The 12,457-nt window shown below is 37.1% G+C and overlaps 1 protein-coding gene across 4 annotated transcripts in view; it reads left to right on the top strand.

The window, feature by feature from the left end:
* Window positions 1-10,890, top strand: part of LOC144975480 (chitobiase-like) — a 69,725-nt gene extending 58,835 nt beyond the window's left edge. For 2 of the 4 annotated variants that reach the window (XM_078919605.1, XM_078919606.1), the window contains exons 11-13: window positions 620-869; window positions 2,384-2,527; window positions 5,571-8,796. In XM_078919605.1, the coding sequence (XP_078775731.1) occupies window positions 620-869; window positions 2,384-2,527; window positions 5,571-5,649 (473 nt within the window). In that variant the 3' untranslated portion in view covers window positions 5,650-8,796. Of the gene's footprint in view, window positions 1-619; window positions 870-2,383; window positions 2,528-5,570 lie in introns of all 4 variants that reach the window. The other 2 variants (XR_013645926.1, XM_078919604.1) reach the window with 2 other exon arrangements.
* The last annotated feature ends 1,567 nt before the right edge of the window (window positions 10,891-12,457 follow it).

Raw genomic sequence — 12,457 nt, 5'->3', positions numbered from 1 at the left:
TAGCAACACCTTATATATTAATTTAATAAATTGAGATAGGCCATACCTCTGGCCCTAGTCCGAACTTGTGAGTGTATATTTAAAAGATAGTATTTAGTTTAAATCACAGTTGGGCGTTTAAAATTCGAAGACCATGTGGCAAAAATGAATTAATAATACAAATGATAATAATAATACAAATGATAATAATAATACAAATGATAATAATAATACAAATGATAATAAAAATACAGTAATCGTTACATATTAGCATGCTGAATTCCAGCACATGGGAGCATTGGATTTGTGCACTCTTGGATTCTATCATGCTTTTTGACTTCCCTCAAGAATAATAATAATAATGATGATGATGATGTTAAGGAGAAGATAAAGAAAAAGGTGAAGAGGAGGAGGAGGATGGTGATGATATTAATACTAAAAGAAATTACAATAATGATAATGCCAATAATAATAATGATGATGATGATGATGATGATAATAGTGATCCGCTGTTACTGGTGCTGCTGTAGTAATAGTTGTTGCTACTACTGATAATAATGTTGAATCCTACTTGTATAGCGTGTTATTGGCTAGCCTTGACATTGATCCCTGCTGTCTGATTGGCCTTGTTACTGTCCAGGTATTCAGGGTCAGATTTGGACAGAGTTGGTCAGGACACCCCAGCAATTCCATGAGATGATCTTTCCTCGTCTACTGGCCTTGGCAGAGAGGGCTTGGCACAAAGCATCCTGGGAAGACACGGAGGTCAAGGTCAGGAAGGAGGAGGAAGAGAAGGATTGGTCTTCATTTGCCAACATGTTGGGTCACAGGGAACTGAAACGCTTGGAGTGTCTGGACATTCCATATCACATTCCACCTCCTGGAGCCAGGTATGGATAGAATGAAATTGACGTCAATCAGCTCTTTGCTATTGTTTTTACCAGCCATATTTATGAATAGTTCTCACTTAATTGTATTAATCAGATTATAAATGTTTAAGGTTACACATAGTTCGCATGCAAAGGGACTGTCATCGATCCTCGGTGAAGTTATCCATCTACCCAGCAATGAATGGGTACCTGAGTCTTTCAGATATGTTGGAAAATATTTTGAAATAGACTAGTGTCCTATCCAAAGCCTATCCAGAGGATAACAAGCAACAGCTGTCATCTGTTTGACGCTATAGAAACCAGGATAAAGTCTGGCTCCATGGATATTATGGCTTTGATGGAATGCTATGCTTTTTCTGCCATTGTCTTAGAGGTAGCCGGGACTTTGTTTTGCCAAGACCTTGGCTGGAGTCTTTTCTGTGCAATCTGATATGACTGGGTGATTTTCTGTGAGAGATTTTATGATTATATTTAGTCCTCTAGAGCCAATGGCTCTGGAACTTATCCTAGTTTCTCTAGCGTGAAACAGATAATGGCAATTGCTCACTACCCCTTGGATAGGGCTCTAAGTCTATCGCAAAGTAATTTCTGACATATCTAACTGACCCAGCTACCCAGTCAGAGAAAAAATCCCAACCGGACCCAATCTGTCCATTTGGTTTTAAAGGTAGAGCTCTATCAACTGAGCCCCCTGAGATATCGTTTATCTTTCCGTGTGAATAATCATGCTTGTTGTAGGACCTGCGGCTATGACACTCGCTTTCGGATTGGAAGGTCCTGGGTTCGAGTATTGCTCAGCGCATAGTTGTGTCTTTGGAAAAGACTTTTTACTCACATTCTCTCACCATACTCAGGTGTAAAATGTGTACCTGGCCGTTAACAGCGTTGGCTCTGGCAGAAAAAAATTTGTAATATCGCCTGACAGGCGTCATGTCTCATTCTACATGTTACGTGTTGCTGTTGGTCAGGGACCCCTTGTAAAGCGCTCTGAGCACGTTTAGTGGATATTGCGCTATATAAAAGCTCTAGTTTTAGGACCTGCTTTTCTATTTTATTCCCTTTTTGTCTTACTTTCTAAGAAGGAAATTTCCCTTTACTGATACTGAAGGGGGAATTTGTTTTGAGTGCCTATTTCAAAGGAAGACTGGAATAACCCAGGCATCAGCCACAAACTGAGCTAGGGTGAGATGATTTGCTTGAGGCCTCACATCATGGTGGGGAGTCGAACTTGGTACCCTCCCAGTTTGAGGCCTTTGTGCTATGCCACTGTCACGTTGTTCGCTAGAGGCTAAGGGGATAAGGCAATCTGAATACAAATGTTGGAGCCCTGCCATTGACATTTCAGTTTTATCCTTGAGCAAGAAACTATCCCCTGATGTTCACTTTGAAATCCTATACTATGACTATGACTGATTCCTTGAGTTTTCTCCATTTTTACTCCATAGTGATGCTAGAGAGAGATTTACTTCTTTGTTGATTTATTGATTGTTTTTTGTTTTTGTTTGTTCATCAAGGTTATCTGGCGACGGTTGTTTAGAGATGCGTAGCTGCTACCCTGGTCTTCCTGTTTTCTACTCTTTGGATTCAGGAAAGACATGGGAGAGATACAGCAAAACTGTGGACGCGACAAGGTGTGAGGAAATCCATATCAAGTGCTGGTAAGTTGAAATCCTTGGAACGGATGGTTTCGAAACAAAACTAGAGTATTTATATAGAACCGTATCCACTAAACGTGCTCAAAGTGCTTTACAAGGGGTCCCTGGCCAACAGCAACACTCAAACATGTAGGACGAGACATGACGCCTGTTAGGTGATAGTATTTTTTTTTCGACTGAGACAAAGCTGTTAACGGCCAGATACTCAATTTACACCCGAGTACAGTGAGAGAATGTGAGTACAGAGCATTTTTCCAAATATTCAACGATGTACTGTTCAGAGTGGGACTCGAACCCTAGATCTTCTGATCTGAAGGTGAGTGTCATACCACACGACCACATAGCCTCAGGAGGCCTATGGAGTCATAGTTTATCCTGGTATATCTGTAACATTAAACTGATAGTAAGAATTGCTGGCTACTCTCTTGACAGGATGTTAGTCAGATCAAAAGTCAAGCAATGATAAGTGTGATCAGTGGCTGGATGGGTGACAGCAATCAAGGAAAATTGTGTCCTTGGGTAGGGCACTTAACACGCATTACTTCACTCAACTCAGGTGTTAATGAGTACCTGGCTACAAAAGGTGACAGATATGTAAGAGTGTTAATACAAAAAAGACCCCTAAAAGACGACTTTTCATATAGCCTGCTGGGGGATAAATGAAACATTGTAGAGCGCATTGAGCATGGTAAAATGTAAAATGTCTTTTTTTTTATTGAGGTTTTCTTCTTCTTCTTCAAGTACCAAGTCTGTGCCAGACATCTGTGATCATGATACGCCATTCATCTCTTTGATCAGATAACCTCAGAAAACTAATATTACTCTTCTCTTTCTTTGTCACCCAGCTGTTCAGACTATTCAAATATGTTTTTCTTGGTCTACCTTTACTCTTTTTACCTTCTATCTTTCCTGTGAGAGCAAGATGTTCAATACATTTATGTCGATTTAGGTGTCCTAAAAATTGCATTTGTCTTTTTCTTATTGTACGAATTAATAGCCTTTTAGTTTCAGCTTACTCTAATACTTCTTCATTAGTTTTCTTCTCTGTCCATGAGATTCTTAACATCCTTCTAAGAAACCACATTTCTGCTGCCTCCAGTTTCTTTCTAATGTCTTCTGTAATTGTCCAGCTTTCGCAGCCATATAATAATACTGACCATACGTAGGCCTTCAAAACCCTATGTTTTGTTGTCATTGAGATAATGTGGTTTTTAAAAATTAGACTCATTTTATTAAAACTATCTTTAGCTATTGCAATTCTTCGTTTTATTTCTGTGTTGCATCTGCCATCTGAAGTCATTATGTATCCAAGATATTTAAATGCCTGAACTTGTTTTATAGTTTTTCCATTGCTTATTAAGTTGCATATTGGATTTCTTTCTCTCCTTGATACAACCATGCATTCTGTCTTTTTTACATTTAAGTATAACCCCATACGTTCACTCTCTGTGACTATTTTATTGAGGAGTAGTTGTAAATTTTCTTTTGAGTCTGAAATTAGTGCTGTGTCATCTGCATATCTTATATTATTGATATTCTCACCATTGATTTTAATGCCTGGGCTATCTCCTAAAGTTCTAATAATTGTTTCGCTGTAGATATTGAAAAGGTCTGGTGACAAAACACATCCTTGTCTAACACCTCGTTTAATTTGTATATATTTACTTAATTCTCCTTCAATCCTGACGGCTGCACTTTGTTTCCAATATAAGTTTCTAATAATTTTAAGATCTTTTCCGTCTATGTCTAGTCCTTCAAGGATATTAAATAGTTCACAATGTCTAACTTTATCAAATGCCTTTGAGTAATCAATAAAGCAAATAAATAAGTCTTTCTGGATTTCAATACATCTTTCCATCAACATTGATAGGGTGAAAATAGCATTTCTTGTACCTTTGTCGGGGACAAATCCAAATTGAGTTCTTGATATCTCTGGTTTTATACTTTTCCTCATTCTGTTCATTAGTACTCTTAAGAGAATTTTCGTGATGTGACTCATAAGACTAATCGTTCGGTGTAACTCGCATTCCATGGCCCCTGGTGACTTTGGAAGTGTTATAAACACTGACTTTAATAAATCATCTGGAATTTTACCACTGTCATATATCTTATTCAATAGATTTGTCACTGTGTTTAAACCTAAATCCTCTAATGTTGTGATAATTTCTATTGGGATATTATCAGGGCCTGTTGCTTTGCCTAACTTCATTTTTTTGATAGCTGCTTCTACTTCTTCTTTTAAAATTGGTGGCCCGTCTATCTCTTTGCTTATTGTTAGTTTTTCTCTTTCATCATAAAAAAGTTCCTCTATATACTCTGACCATCTATTCAACACATCTGTTCTATCCATCAAAACATTGCCATCTTTAGCTTTTATGCATCCTGTGCTTGAACATACTCTTTTGCCTCTGACTTCTTTTATCTTTTCATCTTGAGGTTTTATATAGCGCAATATCCACTAAACATGCTCAAAGCGCTTTACAAGGGGTCCCTGGCCAACAACAAAATTTAAGATTTAGGACAGGACATGACGCCTATCAGGTGATATTACAATTTTTTCGGACAGAGACAATGCTGTTAAAAGCTAGGTTCTCATTTTACACCTGAGTATGATGTGAGAATGTGATTAAAGAGCCTTCTCCAAGGACTCAACTATGCGCCGAGCGAGGCTCGAACCCGGGACCCTCCGATCCGAAAGCGAGTGTCATACCACAAGACCACAAAGCCGCACAACAAAGCAAAAATATCCTCCAGGAACTGTTTTAAAACTTGAGTGGTTTTTTTGTTTTTATGGTCCATTCATGTCTAAGCATTATTTATATAATATCGATTATTGTTATTGTTATTATTATTATTGGTAATATTGTTATTTTACTATTATCATTGTTATTGGTAAAATTATTATTTTTTTTATTAATAGTGTTGTTGTTGTTATTATGATGATGAAGATGATGATTATCGTTATTGTTATTCTTCTTAATATTATCACCATCATCATTCTTTTCCTTCTAATTCTTTTCACTAACATTATTTTCCATCTCTTCAGCTCCCACAATGGTAAACTGTCGAGTCGTGTCACGGTTGTGCCTGTGCGGTCCTACACCTCGGATGATTCGGTCAGCTGATCTACAAATGCCTTCACCACGTCATCAGGACCTTGTGATTACAGTTGATACCAATTTGTTTAAAGAATTTATTGTTTATCCAGGACGTTAAATCGGGTTGACTCGATTCATTAAATATCAATTGACACGAACTTCAACCTTTGACAAATGATCATTATTTTGTTTGGTTACATTTATTTTGGGGTTTAAAAATTAAAAAATTTTTTTTTTTTACTGTTACGGTTAATAGAGCCAGTGTTATTGTTATAAAACTGTGATGAATAATAGAAGACGAGCCAGTTTAATGAATGTTTGTATAATGAAATGTCTTTTTTTTTTTTTTTTTCTGATTAAAACGTGTCACTGAATTTGTTCAAGTGATTCAAAGCTGATAGAAATTGAGGACTTTGAAAAGTAATGAACAACGTGTCACTGAATTTGTCCAAGTGATTCAAAGCTGATAGAAATTGAGGACTTTGAAAAGTAATGAACAACGTGTCACTGAATTTGTTCAAGTGATTCAAAGCTGATAGAAATTGAGGACTTTGAAAAGTAATGAACAACGTGTCACTGAATTTGTTCAAGTGATTCAAAGCTGATAGAAATTGAGGACTTTGAAAAGTAATGAAGAAAAATGAAGAGAACAGCTTCAAAATAAAACAAAATATCAAACACAGAGCATTTCAGGGTCAAAAACCTTCAGCCAACAACAAAACAATAAAAACAAAATATCAAACACAGATCATTTCAGGGTCAAAAACCTTCAGCCAACAACAAAACAATAAAAACAAAATACATTACTTAAGCCATAGAGGCCATTATCGCTCCCATCGCCTTTTGTTGTTCTATTTGTATTGTATGGGATCGTCTGTGGTCGCCGGGTACTTTTTGTGTTAGGTATACTCGTTTTCAGTAGTACAAGTTGTTTATTCTATTTTTTAGCTGTTAACACTTTATTTTTACTATAACTAGAATTCTACTTTCATTTCCCCTTTCGGTTCACCGATTGAGACAGAACTTACCGAGTTACAATTTTTAAAAAATGGCAGTCAATTTCCTGTGTCAGATGATTGATAGATTGCCGATAAACAATAAAAATAATAATAATGCTGAAAACTTATATAGCGCTATAACTCCGAGACACCAGACTCTAAGTGCTTAAATTACAAATTACTTTGGCTGAAACATACTCAATCACACACACAACACAACACAAACCAGACACCACTGGATGGGGTTCCCTACCTCCACAGTGGGCAGGGAGGTACTTACCGTGTCTTCTATCCCCTTATATCTGTTTTCCAACTTGCTTTCTGTCTTTGTCTTGGTGTGAGATTGCTCGGTTTTGTCCCGACCCTGGCCGGAGTCTAGCTGGGAGGGAAACAGTCTAATGCATAGTTATTGTTTTGGGAGATGGTATTTTTTTCCTTGTAAATCATCTCTCTGTTATGTGTTATTATATTTGTTATTTTTAATGTATAATGCAAGCATTTGAGTGTATTCCTCCTTGTTGGATTTTGTGCTTGTGTCTGGATGAGACTTATAGGTGATCTCAAACTAAGTGCATTAGTGGTATGCTCTTGGAATCTACATCTGATCCCTATTTGTTCCCAGTTCCCCTATGTCTTACTTTTTCTTGGGTGCTTTAATTGTAATTCTAGAACTTTTTACTATCCCAGAGTGGGCGTGGACTGAGCTGCTGGAAAATGTAGAAGTGGGGATGTTTGTTGGACATGCTGGCCCTAATCTAGGACATATTCACTTAGAGATTACATCTCTCATCCTTATGAGTTTTTTCAAGCTCTTCTTCCCTGATACCCTTGTGACTCAAGATTACAGAGCTGCCCCTTCTGCTGCTGGGTTGGCCATTAGAAACCATGAAAAAACACAAGATGCGAGCGGCTGCCATTAAGTATTGAGGAAAAAGGAGTGTTTTCGGTGCTGTAAAAAAAGATGTTAAAACTGACAGTGGCAGAAGACGTCCAGAAACTGCGTTTGGGTGTCCTATTTGCAACACACACTAGTGTGATGAACTACACATCCCTTTGTGATGATCTACACACCTAATTGATGAACTACCACCCCTGTGTGATAATCTACCATCCCTGTGTGATAAACTACACACCTGTGTTTATTACTTTTTACACAGAATTTGTGATAACAACAACTTGAGTGTTTATGCTTTCCAGTTCCGGGCCAGCTTTGTTGGAAACTAAATGAGAATTATTTTTATATCCCATTTGCCTTGGGGAAAACCCGATCTTGCTCAAGTAAAATGGCAAAAATATTAAGAGATGTTCCTATTATTATCTTTTTAAAACGTAGCAGCTTCTGGTTTGAATAAAAATTGATTTTGATATGTTATATCCCGACCGCAATGATAATTCTTCATGTCAAATCATTGTTAAAAAAGAATACTTTTGGATAAGAAATATTATAGATGAGATCAGAGGAGGGATGAAATAAGAATATTTTTGATCTTGAGCTCCTGTGTTTGAACTTTCTAACTCCTCTCACTGGGTGGGGTTCCTGACCTCCCATAGTGGGCAGGGGGGTACATACTGTGTCTTCTACCCCCTATATCTGTTATATCCAACATGCTTTCTGTCTTTGTCTTGGAATGAGATTACTTGGTTTTGTCTGGGTGGGGATCCTGACCTCCCATAGCGGGCAGGGGGGTACATACTGTGTCTTCTATCCCCTTATGTCTGTTTTCCAACATGCTTTCTGTCTTTGTCTTGGAATGAGATTACTTGGTTTTGTCCTGGCCCTGGCCCGAGTCCTGGCTGGGAGGGAAACAGTCAAATGCATAGTTATTGTTTTGAGAGATGATATTTTTTTCCTTGTAAATCATCTCTCTGTTATGTATTATTATATTTATTTTTAATGTATGATGTATGCATCTGAGTGTATTTCTCCTTGTTGGATTGTGTGCTTGTGTCCGGATGAGACTTATAGGTGATCTCAAGCTAAGTACATTGATGGTATGCTCTTGGAATCTACATCTGATCCCTATTTGTTCCCAATTCCCCTTTGTCTTACTCTCTCTTGGGTGCTTTAATTGTAATTCTAGAACTTTCGACTATCCCATTTTCTTCCTTTTTACTGGCGCTGATATAACCTAAATGTGTTGCAAGCGCCGTAAAACCCTTAAAAACAAAAAACAAACTTGGTTTTGTCCTGGTCCTGGCCAGATGCCCTGGCTGAGAGGGAAACAGTTGAATGTATAGTTAGTTTTGGGAGATGATATTTTTTTCATTGTAAATCATCTCTCTGTTATGCACTGTATTATGCTTTCTTTATATTATATATGATTTGTAAAACATTTGAGTGTGTTCCTCTTAGCGGGGACCTGTGCTTGTGTCTGGATGAGACTTTTAGTGATCTCAAACTAAGTACTTTGATAGTGTGCTTTTGGAATCTACACCTGTTTCTTATTTGAACCAATTCCCCTTTGTCTTCCCTTTTCTTGGATGCTTTATTGTAATTCTTGAATTTTTTACTATCCCATTTTCTTCCTTTTTACTGGCGCTGATATGACCTTAATGTGTTGCAAGCGCCGTAAAACCCTTAAAAGCATAACTCCTCTCAATGTAAGAGTTCAAGAATATTATAATGTCTTGCAATTTTCCATGGTTTGTCATAGTCATAGTCACTTCAGCATGCCATTTTGATTCCTTTGACAAAGAAAATTTCCATTTATTTACTATACATTTTTCGATTTATGTGCAATGGAATTTTCCATGTTCATGTATTTGCTATAGAATTTTCCATGTCTTTGTATTTGTTATGGAATTTTCCGTCTATGTATTTGTTCATTGTTATGGAATTTTCCATGTCTATGTATTTCCTATGGAATTTTCCTTGTCCCAGTACCAAATGATATTGTTTAATTTTGAGTCATTCATTACCTCAGATAACAAGGCTTTAAGATATGCATGACTATTTTTGTATTGCTTGATTTTTAATGACACAGCCCGTAACGATAATATAATGAAAAATAAGCTTTTGTTTTGACAACATTTTAAGTTTAAGATTAACCCTCTCCTTATCATCCATTTTCAGAATTTCTCCCAAAACTTCACACCCACCCAACACAATAATAGTCATATCTTACTCAAACAGAAAAGCAACAAGCACATTCTATACATAATATCGTTCGACAATTTGGGCTCTACTACAGAAAGTCAAGTTTTTATAGCTATAAAAAAAAAAAAAGAAATGAAATCTGAATGAGAAAAAGTGATGGTTGCATCATAACAAATGTGACGACTTTTCAATAGGTGGTAAGGAGAGGGTTAAGGAAGATCTTTTGCCTTCTACACATTTCAAGTACCTAACAACTGTCGAGAGAAGTTCTGTTGACTGTTTTGTTTCTACCTAAATCCCTGGCAGCTAATTAAAACCATTTTGTGACCAATGACATCAACTGTGATTTTTCTACCAGGTGGAAGTGACGTTAGAATATATCAAGGGGGGGAACCAGATTGGATATTGTTTTTCAGTGTTGTGAAGGATGGGCCGACGGGAAGGGCGTGTCATCGAACTTTGGTGTCATCTGCATTTTTTGCCAAATTGGGACCTAAAATTTGCCAAAATTTGCCAAAAAACCCCCCGAAATTTGCCAAGAAATTTGCCAAAAAGACCAAAATTTGCCCAAAAATTTGCGGAGGAAAACTAAGCGTTTCAGTAAAAACTAACACGTGATACAGAAAAAAATAATATAAAAGACAATTTATTACATTTAAGGACTTGAGAAATGAAATGACTGTGATTAGCGTTACAAAGATTTTAAAGGATCATTATCCGTAGAGAGTAGCTTCCCTTGGATTGGTCCCAGGCAAAGCTGCAACATTTCTCAAGTTTCGCACTTTTTTTTTCGTTATTTTGTTTTCACTTCTTTTTTTTTTCACAAAATTTGCCATGCGTTTTGCCAATTTTCCCAAAATTTGCCACGATTTACCAATTTTGGGAAATTTGCCAAAATTTGCGGATCGCCCTGATATTTGCGCCCGCAAATTGCCATTTGCGGCCGCAAAAAATGCAGATGACAGACTTTGGTGTTTGATGGATTAATTGATATTGTAAATAATGATAATTTCAGCCTAATACAAATAATAGACTTTGTCAATCAAAATATAGCAAAGCATGTTGACACATTTAAAGAGACTTACCATCTACTTACTGTGCTAATTACGTCATGATATTGATGCTCGTTACAATTATGACAGCAATAAACAAAATGTTTATGACACCATGAAATTCTGGGCGGGGTTCTTGACCTTCCATAATGGGCAGGAAGGCACTTACTGTGTCTTCTAGCCCTCTATATCTGTTTTCCAACATGCTTTCTGTCTTTGTCTTGGAATGAGATTACCCTGGCTGGGAGAGAATCAGTCATATGTGTAGTTCTTAGTGATTTGGGAGATGATATTTTGTCTTGTAAATCGTGTTATGCACTGTATTATCTTGTTTTACATATGTATCATTTGTAAACATTTGAGTTTGTTCCTCTAAATGGGGACTGTGCTTGTGCCATGATGAGACATTTAGGTGATCTCAAACAAGTACACTGATGGTGTGATCTTGCAATCTACATCTGAGTATTCTATCCCCTTTATCTGTTTTTACTTTCCATGTTGTTCTCTGTCTTTGTCTCGATTGAAATGTCTAGTTTTTGTCCCGGTCCTTGCAGGGATCTTGAGCTGAGAGGTAAGCAAGACTGGGTGGGGTTCCTACCTCCCATAGCGGGCAGGGAGGTACTTGCTGTGTCTTTTATCCCCTCTTATCTGTTTTCCAATTGCTTTCTGTCTTTGTCTTGGAATGAGATTGTTTGGTTTTGTCCTGACCTTGGTCAGAGTCCTTGGCTGAGAGGGAAACAGTCGAATGGATAGTTATAGTTTTGGGAGATGATATTTTTTTCCTTGTAAATCATCTCTCTGTTGTTATGCATTGTATTATGTTTAGTTTACACATTATATTGGTAAACATTTGAGTGTATTCCTCTTAGTTGGGACCAATGCTTGTGTCTGGATGAGACTTTTAGTGATCTCAAACTAAGTAGTACTTTGATAGTGTGCTTTTGGAATCTACACCTGTTTCTTTTTTGAACCAATTCCCCTTTGTCTTCCCTTTTCTCGGATGCTTTATTGTAATTCTAGAACTTTTTACTATCCCATTTTCTTTCTTTTTACTGGCGCTGATATGACCTTAATGTGTTGCAAGCGCCGTAAAACCATTAAAAACAAAAACAAAACAGGTAGGCAAGAAAATGTATAGTTCCTGGGTGGGGTCCTGACCAACTTGCATTCTGTCTTTGTCTTGGAATGAGGTTACTTGGTTTTGTCCTGGCCCTGGCTGGGAGTGAGGGAAACAGTCAAATGCCTAGTTATTGTTTTGGGAGATGATATTTTTTTCCTTGAATCATCTCTCTGTTATGTATTATTATATTTGTTATTTTTAATTTATAATGTAAGCATTTGACTGTATTCCTCTTAGTGGGGACCGTGCTTGTGTCCAGATGAGACTTATAGGTGATCTCAAACTAAGTACATTGATTGTATGCTCTTGGAATCTACATGTGATCCCTATTTGCTCCCAGTTCCCCTATGTCTTACTTTTTCTTGGGTGCTTTAATTGTAATTCTAGAACTTTTTACTATCCCATTTTCTTCCTTTTTACTGGCGCTGATATAACCTAAATGTGTTGCAAGCACCGTAAAACCCTTCAAAACAAACATATTGTACTTTGTAAACACAGAGAACTCATTAGCTTGAGCCTGGATGGGACCTTTTACTTTTAGGTCATGTCAAATGAGGCACATTGCTTT

The sequence above is a fragment of the Berghia stephanieae genome, chromosome 6 (assembly GCF_034508935.2).
Source record: "Berghia stephanieae isolate SIO BIC M18660-M18661 chromosome 6, UCSD_Bste_1.3, whole genome shotgun sequence".
NCBI lineage: Eukaryota > Metazoa > Mollusca > Gastropoda > Nudibranchia > Aeolidiidae > Berghia > Berghia stephanieae.
Note: the sequence above shows the minus strand (reverse complement) of the source record. Positions and strands in the feature narration are given on the sequence as shown.